The sequence below is a fragment of the Capsicum annuum genome, chromosome 1, assembly GCF_002878395.1.
Source record: "Capsicum annuum cultivar UCD-10X-F1 chromosome 1, UCD10Xv1.1, whole genome shotgun sequence".
NCBI lineage: Eukaryota > Viridiplantae > Streptophyta > Magnoliopsida > Solanales > Solanaceae > Capsicum > Capsicum annuum.
The window spans coordinates 19,686,685-19,697,991 of NC_061111.1; the positions used below are offsets into that span (position 1 = coordinate 19,686,685).

The 11,307-nt window shown below is 33.3% G+C and overlaps 1 protein-coding gene across 1 annotated transcript; it reads right to left on the minus strand.

The window, feature by feature from the left end:
- Positions 1-318: 318 nt before the first annotated feature.
- Positions 319-6,918, minus strand: LOC107870967 (lysine-specific demethylase JMJ706). The gene is made up of 11 exons (XM_016717697.2): positions 6,414-6,918; positions 4,595-4,973; positions 4,285-4,441; positions 3,990-4,209; positions 3,628-3,681; positions 3,455-3,534; positions 3,103-3,380; positions 2,504-2,899; positions 2,074-2,408; positions 1,699-1,968; positions 319-1,213 (listed from the first exon to the last, which is right to left on the minus strand). Exons 1-11 carry the CDS (start codon positions 6,414-6,416, stop codon positions 839-841), a joined length of 2,547 nt encoding a protein of 848 aa, XP_016573183.1. The 5' UTR covers positions 6,417-6,918; the 3' UTR covers positions 319-838.
- Positions 6,919-11,307: the final 4,389 nt, after the last annotated feature.

Here is an 11,307-nt window from a genome sequence, read left to right on the forward strand (position 1 = left end):
ATGATATGAAAATATAAATATCCCACGAAAGAGTCAATTATATTGAGAGGCAAAATCAGCTGAGTAGGTTCACATCTCAGTAACTGTTGCGTCTTAACAAGTGCCCGAAATTTAATGTGAACCAAAAAGAGGATAAATCAGGTCATCACAGCACATGATTGAATACAAAATATGCAACTGATATACATAGCACATGATTGAATACAAAATTTATAAATAGCACATGATTGAATACAAAATTTTACTTTCAAAATCAAAGAAGAGTAGTAAATTAAATGTAGATAATAGAATACCATCAGAATACTATACTTAAAAAGGTTGCAAGGGAAAAAATTCTGTATTTATTGATGTAGTCTCAAGCCAAAAAAAGACCTGTAGCTACAAAAGAATAATGAACCCTAAACTAGGGAGGCAGCAGACTTGACATTAAAATCAGAGGGCTACTGGGAATACCCATTTGCACCTCACAAGAATCGGATCAATTTGTTAAAAATCAAATGTACATTGAGAGAATGTCACTAATAAACCGAAATCTGAAATCTACTATCTGCAGTGGAATAGGGAAGGAGAGAGGTTCTCCTGCCAAAGAGACAGAAAAGCACCCTCGATCGAGAACAATATGAATCACCGGTGTGCTACTTGCCTCACTTTAGAGGCCTGCACAAAGAATATACCTCTTTAATCTAAAGCTTGAGTTAAAAAGTTGCAATGCTGCTCCCCCTCCAAAATGCTTAGCTTTCTTTATCGTGTTGTTAGAGAATATCTGTTAGCAAAGTCAGGTTCTATAAGCCACCACCCTCCAGAGGCAAGCAAGCCAAGATTCTCTTTACTTTTTCAGTTAGCTATCTATTCGATCCATCCTGCCTCCAAACCCTAAAACTGAAGCACCTCTGACTTTCAAACGCTTCGACCCACTCTCTATTCTGGGTGGTTCCCTCTTACTCTGCCCCAATTCAAACTGGAACCTGTGATCTCTCTTGTGCTCATCTTGCTTGTTCAATGCTTGTTCGTTAGCATCCCCTTTCTTCAACTTAATGGAGACAGAAACTGTACCACCTCTGACTGACTTGTCTCTGGGATGAAAGTCCAAAGCTTCCTTAGATTGGCTTGAAACAGCAAGGGATCTATGATCTATATCATTAGCCGAAGAACACTCTGGCAAAGATAATGGCCCCAACCGTCCTGATTGATGTTTCTTTAATCTTTTAAAACTCTGCAAAGAACAGGCCAAAAATACTCTTATTTAGGCTATTGATTTGGTCAAAAGCATCAATGAAATATACATTAAAATTGGTCAATGAAACAAAATTCAAAACTGGAAGGATACTATTTTCCGAATAAAGCAATTAGTTTCACTTTCTAACCAACGAACCACGTCAAGTGGAAGAAATTCGAAAGCTACCAAAACAATCCTCATAGTAAAATATAAAACTATTCCCATATACCTCCAGAGCTGGATAGGAAGAGAGAGAAAAGGAAGTCCTAACGACAAATAACGGAACACCAACATACAAGCAGACGCAATAATAAGAATTGTCCTTGCTCCAACAATTACAAAAGTAAATAATTTGTGGGCATAATGGACGAAGAAAAAGAAAAATAGAGCATTAAATCACACATATTTCACCCACTCCGCAAACTAATTAATGAAATATCTAGATTTAACTAAAAATCATCAATATTTCCATTTAACAATACCTGGTTCTCAATGTTGATAGACATTGAATCAAGTACGCTTCTATGTTCTGCTCGGGGGCGCCTCTTCACCCTGAAAATTTCTGTATCAGACTCATCACTATCTTGATCTATAACAGTCCTACAATCCGTCTCATGAGCTACTTCCTGATGGACTTTAAAACTGTTAGCACTTGATGAAATCTCTGATCTTTCACTTCCACAACTAGAAAAATCGCCATGGAGCTTCATTGATGAACTATCCCCTAAGTTACAGTTAGCATTTCCCTGTACCTAGAATTGAGAGCTGGATTAACTTGAGATCAAATAAAGTATTGTTTACAATAAGGAAAAACTCAAAGTTGGCATATATATAATTACAGAACGAAGACCACTTACATTAACACCAGTGGAAAGATTATATTGTGGCTCCATTGAGGAGTCAAGATCAGACGCAACAGGAGCAGAAGCATTGGGTGTTTCCTCATAAGTTGTCTGTTCAACTGCTCCCCAATCGAAATTGATTTCACAATATGGAACATAGCCATCATCCTCAGCTCGTGGAAACATGTTTAAAAGAGAAAAGTCATCGATTTTTCTAGATTGCTGTTGAACTTCATGCAAAACCATCTTATCCAGCTCAAACTGTCTAGCTGCATCCTCCATGTCCAATATATCTTCCCTTAAGCAAAGGGTTCTACTGCTGCCGCAAGGAAAATCAAGTGACCTAGGATCTGATGAACAACAGCCATTCGACCAATCATCAGTTCCAACAAGCATTGCCAATATAATTAGACGAAAAAGAAAGAGAAGGTTCATTTTAAAATACCATGGCGAAGGCACACTGCATGTGCATAGCAGTTGCAGTTGAGATAAGCTACATAACAATCACGCTTGCATATGCTGCAAAGAATGGTACCATGTGTGAACAAAGTTATGCCTGAAAATGCTTTTAATTTTGCGAGGCACCAACGAGCACGATGCTGAAACCGCATCAAATTCAAAAAGGAAACTTTGATGTTATGATGGGTGACCAAGTCTACAGAGGAATAGTCCGGATCTTCCAGTTCCAAACTCGTATACAGAAGCATTGCTTCTTTGCAGAGAAGTTCCTCATGGGGAAGTAAAGGCACCCTGTTAAGAAGAGCATAGCGACGGCTAGAAATTGAACCCATAGGAAACCAATCGCCAGTTGCAAAGTTCACGGCCTCACCACAATTAAAACCTGCATATAAAAGCATAAGATTCGAGAGTCAAAAATTTCACGTTCTTAAAGGACCAGAACAATTCAAGCATAAAATAATGGAGGATGAGATAATTATTTGTTTGGGATGTCTGATAAGCAGATTCCACGCACATGTTTTCTTGGACTAAAATCAGGAAAAAATAGACCTTGTTTTCTGGGGTTAACTGAAGGCAAACTCTTACCATGACTAAATCCTGCATGATACGCTCTAGGAAAAGTTACCACGAATTCCCCAGGTTTTTGAACAGCTTTATACACAGGTACGCCATGCTCTGACAAAATATTAGGAGGAAACAATGTTGTCTTCCCCAAAAGCACATCAAAAGCTCCATCCTCTCCCTCAGCTGATAAGATATCATTGGTATAAACATGCTCCCGGACAACCTTCTCGAAGTCAAGTGCTGCATGACCTGGAATACCATACCACGTTTTTGCAGCCCCGCAGTGCTGATAATTGATACTACAGACAGACAAAAAGATGATCAGCCCCTGAAATAACAAGGACTACCATGGTTTAAATCATAGAACACATACCTATATAAGTAGTGGTCTTCCACGTGCCAAGCGAACATACTAAATAGCATTCCAATATACAGCATAGGTTCAGTAACTCCCTGGAAATTAATAATTGTGTATCAATCAGACTGAAACACATTTTCTGTTTGTTCATATTTCCAATAGAAGATTGGATAAGATAATCAATGTACCGGGATCGTTTTTTCAAGAAGTCGTAATACTGATTTAGGCAATCGAGAAAGACCCTGAAAAACACAAAGTAGAGAAAATGATTAGATCTTGATAAGTAGTTAATCAAAACAAAAAGGCCACCAACTGACCTCCTTAGGGAGGAGGAGAGTTGTGCTCTAGAAAAACAAAGCAAGAAATGAAATAGGCGATCCATTATTAGCCTGCAAAGAAGACTTAAGAGACAGATATCTCCAAAACATGGCAAGAGAGTCAACGTGCACCTAATGGCACACAAATTGACAGTTTAATACAACAATTCGAAATGATATCCAAAATGGAAAGAGAGGGAAAAAGACCAAAAAACTTGTTAATGAGCTCACACCTTCAAATTCCATTTGCTTTTTCCGAGCTGATCATTAGGAGAAGTAGAAAACGCACTACCATCAACATCACAGGCATATTCCACACTATCAGTCTTTCCACAAGCTATTTCATGCCAAAATTCTTTTTCCAAGTATGTAGGAGGAAGGCATCCAGCACTATAATATCGACGAGAAAATACCTTGTTCGCCATTTTCTCGAAATCTCGAAATGAATAGTTCCTGAAAGATAACACTAGTCAAAAAAAGTGGCATATAATAACCAACAGCAGCACCAAAGATAAATGAAAAACAAACCTTCCACTCATGAAAAAGGTGACCTTGTCGTCTGTGTCCCATTCAGCTAGGCGAAGTGGCTGTACCCTAGTAGAAAATTTAAAGCCAGCCTTCTCTTTCATCAAGACAATTCCAGCAGGAACAGAAGCTGTTATAGGGGCAACAATTTTGCATATACCTGTTACATTTAAAATAAAGTAACAGCTCTTATCAGTCACAATTAAGACACAGGAAGCACCATAACTCGCCTGTAGGAAACAAACAACACAAGCCATAAAAGTCGCATATATAATTTACGGTCAGTAAATTGCAAGAATAGCTGGAGTCTAACCATATTTAGAAGCTTCAGGAGCTAACTTCTGGAGATAAACAAGAGGATCCTCAAACTCCTCTTTATTTGGATAGTAAACTGGACATTCTGGAATTTTATCAATCCAGTCCAGATTGGAGGAGTCAAACTTTGCTACCTTGTGCTTCGAGAAAACATCTTTTCCAGTAAAAGAAGCCCCAGATCCTGGATATGAATCAGTATTGACCTGGATTCTCACACCACATGAAGCAGGAGATCTTAGGGCATCTCCTCCACTTCTATTCAGCATATTGCTGACACAAGCGGGATCATTCAAAGATTCTGTCTTCATTCGTTGAAGCCTCTTTCGCTTCAAAAATTCCAATTTAGCCTCTCTCGACATGCAAACTCTCCCTTCCACCTGCCATAATGAAACTAAGCTCAATAAGGTAGAAAATGCAAACCAAACCGTATCACAAACACTAAACCATAGCTGCAGACAAGCAAAAACATTATCACACAGCTCCATTGTGGAATAAAAGTTATAATCAGCTGTAAGAAAAAAAGTCCTATATCAGGGCCAAACCAAACAGAAGCTTTTATCTAGAAATCAGAACAGACAGCCAATCATTCGAAGCTTTAATCTTGACTAGTAAAGTAATAAATGTTTTAAGACAAAGACAAACCCACGATACAACAACAAAAGAATACGACCATAACAACAATATATGGTAATTCAATTATTATTAACCCCAAGACATGTTTATTCAGAGAAACCAGCACCCACAAGCCCTCGGGCCTCAACCAGGTGGATTTTCCTCAGTCATTTCCATAATGAGATGTAACTAGCCATTCCATGGCCTGCTACAACAACATTTCCGGTGTAATCCCACAAAGTGGGGTCTGAAAGGGTCTTAAGACCTACCTCGGTAGAGAGGTCATTTCCTATAGACCCTCAGCTCAATGAAAAAACAGTCCAAAGCAGTATAGAAAAGAAATAACGGAAATGAAGAAGTCATGGGGCTCCCCGGGCCTTCCAAAGCTTGCAATTACATTAACCAACAGAGAGCGATTACACACAGATACAAAAGAAATACACAAGTATATAAAAACGTCAGAGCACTAATTATTAACCCAAACAGACATCAAAAAGTTGACTCATACAAAATTATCCGTACAAATTATGAAAAAGAGATTACAAGTGTGAACACTACCAATTCCCCAAAACAAAGAAAAAAACAGGTGTAAACACAGATAAAAGTAAAACTATATTAAGAAGATAGTTGACAAATTTAATTTATCTCAAAATTTTGACATCTGGAAAGAATTCAAATTTCGGACCAAAATCATAGGTTCAACTATATTTCGTCAAAAAAAAATCTGCAACAGTAATAAACGAGGGAGAAAAGTATAAAGAAGCATAAACTACCAAAACCAGACAGTTATTATTCTTGAAATTAGGCTAATCCATAAACAGATATCTCTATAAACGGCTCATAAATGTAAGTAATAAGATCTGAAGCAAACAGAAATAAAATCTCTGCAATGCAAAACAGAATTTTAGAAGATTTTTCAACAGAAATAGGAAGAAATTTGGTGAACACTCAAAAGTCTAATTTAAAAATAGTAAACATTTATTCAATTTTCTCTAAATAAATAATATGAACAAGTACTCATTTCAATATGTGAAATTACAAATAATGCAAATTAAAAACGAAACATCCTTCAAAATCCTTCAATTTTCACTGAAATCTTAAGAATACTTGAGATCCAAACTTCCACGCAAGGTACAAAAAAAATACATTCAGAACTCATAAATGTTACAAAAAAAATACAAAAACACATCCGACTAATAACATACCATCTCATTACGAAGCTTTTCCTTACAGTTCTTCGTCTTTATTTACTTTTGGAGAAAAAATATAACCAAAACAATAGCCAAAAACAACAATATGACCGTCAGTTAAGCCCTAGATCAGGATCTAGGGCGAAATAAGACAGAAAAACAGCCTTAGACTCGCCACATTCCCTTAACACTGCACAAAACGAGACAAACTCGGAGATCAGAGCGATTACACCAACCGAGTTAACTCAGTTACTCGAAAACGCCATCCGAAGAGCGAGTGCGGTTGAATTATCCGCCAAGTTTGTTATTCACCGGTGAACGGAAAAGTGGTTTGCCGGCGAGATGAAGAGATTTTCCGTCGAGTAGAGAGAGAGAAAAGAGGAGAGAGAGAAGGAAAGGGGAACAGTAAATGGAAATCCAGAAGTAATGGCTTTTACAAAAACGGAAAAAGAGAAAAGAGAGGATAATTTATAGTTTTATATATAGGGCAATAGCTGGAAATACATCTGTTTTTTCTTTAGAACTAATAATAATAATTACTATTATTATAATTATAATAATTATTGTAATAAGTAGTTTACGGGTAAAAGCAAAGAAGTGTGAAGGAAAGTGGTGGTTGTTAGGTTCGTTCAACCAAACGCCAGCCGTCCTTCAAACGCCCCGTTTTTTGCACAGTTACAGACACGTGCTTTTCCAATTATACCCCTAGTCTAATTTACACTTTCGTTTCGAATTATTTGTCTGATTTTAATAATTTAATTTTATATAATAAGCTTTAAAAACTTACGAAATAAATACTTTTAGATTGTTGTAGTGACAAACATGACATATATAAAAAGATTTAAATATATCAGGTAAAAAGTTATAACCGAAGATTTTTCAACAAAGGAAAGCTTTTTTTTTTTAGGACTATAAAGAGAAGATGTAAAAATTGCAAGGTAAGGAAGTACTATTGTTTCACAATTTTTCCAAAGTAGGTAGGATGATATTGAATTGATTTACTTAGATTAGATGATGTTTAATTGATTTACTTAGATTTTTATTTCTCTCAACTCCAACTACACTTCAAATTTTATTTTGGAATGCAACATTTTAATATAGGAAAGCTAAAAAGGATTCCATTACAACTACATAAAAGAAAAGACTGCATTCTAGAAATACTAATAAATTGTATGATGAAATTTTTCGTGTCACGCTAACATATTTTTGTCATTTTAAGAAATTATGTTCCAAAAACATATTTTATGATTTTAATTTAATCTGGTAATAAAAACTTTATAATTGATGCTTAAATTACGTGCATGATACGTATTCAAATTCTACTGAGGCAAAAAGCTTGTGGTAGAGTTTTGTTAGAAGTGGAATGGTAAAATTTTAGTTAAACAAGAAATTTATATTTTGTGGAATATTTTTTTACAATAAATTAAAGTTGGAAAGTGCAAAGAAGAGGGAGAAAAGTAATCGGGTGGTCTACAGTACACCGAAAGAACTTCGTGGACTACTTCTAAATTACTGTATGGACGGCAGGGATTTATACTTCCGCGTTTAGATGTGAAATCAAAGGTCCATGTCCATAACAGTTAACATATTCACACGTATTAATAGCAGTTTAACCTAACTTTTCGTTAGTTAATACATTTTCCATGGTAAAAGACAGAACTCTCCTTAGTGCCGGGTAGAATTTTAACTAAGGAGTCTTAAGTATGAGAAAGTAATCATGAAGAAGCCCGAGAGCAGTGGCAGGTCAAGGATTTAATGTTGAAACTTAAAGTTTTGAAGTTTTGCTTGAAAATTAAAGTATTTAACTATTTTTTTATTTTAAATTTTTTTTCTTTTATATTATTTTTTATACATTTTCTATTTAATTATATCTAATTGGAGTTGAGGATTAACAGATGTCTGAACATCAAATATTAACATCTAGGTCTCCAACTGCGAAGAGTTCAATGTTTACTATTTATACATACATAAAAATAATTTCAACTTTTCACAAATAGTGTGAAAATATATTAAGACCCGTTTGGATAGGACCAAAAAATAATTTTTTAACTTATGCTCTTAAAAGCTGAAAATAAGTATTTATAAATTAACAGATAAGTATTTGGAAAGAGATGCTGAAATTGAGAAAAAAATTATTGATGTATTTGATAATCAAGTGTTGTTAAGCACTTTTTCGTTGTCAAAATGACTTAAATATTCTTAAAAATTATTAATATTATATATAAATTAAATTATATATAATTTTTAATCCAAATTATTCAAAAACAAAAGAGAAAGCCGAAGAGGAAACTAGAGGAAAGAGATGGAGAGAATCGGTTGAGGAAAAAAAAGAAAAATAATATATTTAAGGACTAGAAATTCGGGTATTTTTGAAATTGAAAGAAAATATAAGCGATAAAAAATAAATGTCTTGATTAAACTTAAAAAAAATTTAATCAAAAAAATAAAAAGCGACAGATATTCAGCTTTTCACTTTTTATTTTTTATATCAGGTTTTATTTTTAAAATATTTTTTATTTTATCAAATACCAAAAAAAAACGTATTAAGAAAAATTATTTGACCAAATTTTATAAATAAGTTGTTGTTTATCACTAGTGTATTTTTTTTAAAATAGAAAATCTCCGCCAAGTCTCTCTCCCTATCCAATCCTCCTTTTAAAGCGTTGGGTTAGGGGTAAATAAGTCATTTACGTAAAATATTCAGAAAAAAGGCCGTTGGAGCTGTTTGACGTGACCATATAGGTATATTGAAGAGCGAAAACATGGTGTAGTTCATGTGACACGTGGACCAATCAGAAGAGGGTAATAACACGTGGCACAGTGCTGACGTGTAATTAAAACTGTGTGCTTTGCCTTTTTTTTTTTTTAATGAAAGAAGAAAGAAAATGCCAGAACGGAAATAGCTGGCTGTTACAAACAATACAGAGATCACGTTCCCTTGTGATCAGCTCCATCACGGGAGACGGGAGTTACTTTCTCATTCTGTTACTAATAATAAATTTTTATGATTATATAAATATTCCAATAATTTGAAAACTAATATATTTAAAAAATTTACAATTATAGAAATGTCATAACAAGAGATGAAACTACGCACCATCAAATATATTTAAATTTTAAAATAATCATATAACTTTACTTGTTTAGTTAAAAAATAAAGAAATAATTTATTATTTTATACTTATTTTAATCTTGTTATTTAAATACTACAATACATCTATCCATATTTAAATGACTTACAACTATAAGAATTATATATCAAAATTATTTTTTTATTTTTTGGGTAGGAAGTGTACCTAGTCATACAGAAACAGTAAAAATGAACGAAAGAAATATTTAAAATTTATCGATTTTTGAATTTGTCATCAGATTCATACAATGTGAGATTTATATAATAAATATTTTATAAAAATCTTACATATGGAGAATTATAATTTTTCAAGAAAAAGAATGTCATTGATACCTTTGGACAAGATTTGATCCTCCATTTGAACTCGTATTTCGTTTTAATTATTAACATTTTAAAAGTTATTGAATTTGTTAGTTTGCCTCAAACTATGAGATATATAAAATTGTAGAGGGTGGGGGTTTGAGGATTGTGTGTTATATTGCCAGATACTCTTTTGTTCACCTTTATTTATTTATATTTGATTTAACATGTTTTTTTATAAAAAATATTAAAAGTAATCAAAAGATGAATTTATTATATCAACTCTATTAAAGTTGTAATTTATAATTTATATATTGAATAAATAAAAATAATCAAAAAAGGTATTTAGAAATCTTTTAATTTCAAATATAAAATATAATAACTTCAGAATAAAATATAGATAATTTTTTTTCAATTAAACGAGCCTTAGTAGATAGGTATAGAGGAATCTTCTTTTATGTTATTGGTAACGCGGAGTTTGGAAGGAAGTAATGATTAAAATTCACACACACATAGAGAGAGACGCAGCCAGCGAAAACGAAGGGTTTGAAGGAGAAAGTGAGAAGAAGAAATGGTCATCCATATGAGTTGGTGGAGGCTTTGGATTCTTCTAACATGGTCAACTCGTTTATGGCTTTTTTGAGTCGGCTACCCACTTAACTTTCTTTCAGCGTAGCTGAGCTGCGCGGAGCTTGTGGTTCCCATGACTCTTTCAGCTAATATTATTTCAATCACATGCTATTACTGTGTGCTATAATAATAAAAGTAGATTCTAGATTTTCTTTCATTACCGCTATAACTAGAGTTCTTGGAAATATCAATGTTTTACCGTACCTCATTTCCTCTTAAATCACGCTGCTGATCGAACTCTTTTCTTTCACTTTAATTAATTTTATGAAATATTTCTTCATTTTCAAATTATTCGTTTCAAATTTTTTAATTTGATATCTTATTTTACTTATTTTTTTTATTAATCAAGATATGATAATTTTTTTCCCCGTTATACTCTTAGTAATTGATTACTCCTTGTTACTAGTATTGAATTATCAAATTTTGAAAAAAATATTGCAAAAACTTTAGTAATTCTATAATTCTAATTATTCATGCAAAAAGTGCTTTGATATCAGTTATATAATAACTCAATCAATATTGGAACTAACAACATAACACAATTAATAGGGGAAAAATGATAAAAGTTACATTATCAATCATTGTTTTCTTAATAGCTGTGTCGTCTCAATTTGAGACGGAGAGAGTACTATTTGTTGCTCCCTCCATTTTATTTTACTCGTCCCAATTTGATATTGCACATTGATTATAAAAAATAATTAATAACATGGCTACTTTACCATAGTATTCCTATTAAATGATTTTTACATTTTAATATAGAGATAAAATAATTAATATTAAGGGTAAAAAAAATGGTTTTGTCTTAATTAATGAAAAATAAAAAGTAAAATGAGAAATCGAATTAGAAAA

Coding starts and splice junctions, on each gene's coding strand:
- LOC107870967 (XM_016717697.2), bottom strand. Junction 4,210..4,284: donor ACCTTTTTCATGAGTGGAAG/GTTTGTTTTTCA, acceptor GTTATCTTTCAG/GAACTATTCATTTCGAGATT. Junction 3,535..3,627: donor TTCTTGAAAAAACGATCCCG/GTACATTGATTA, acceptor ATTAATTTCCAG/GGAGTTACTGAACCTATGCT.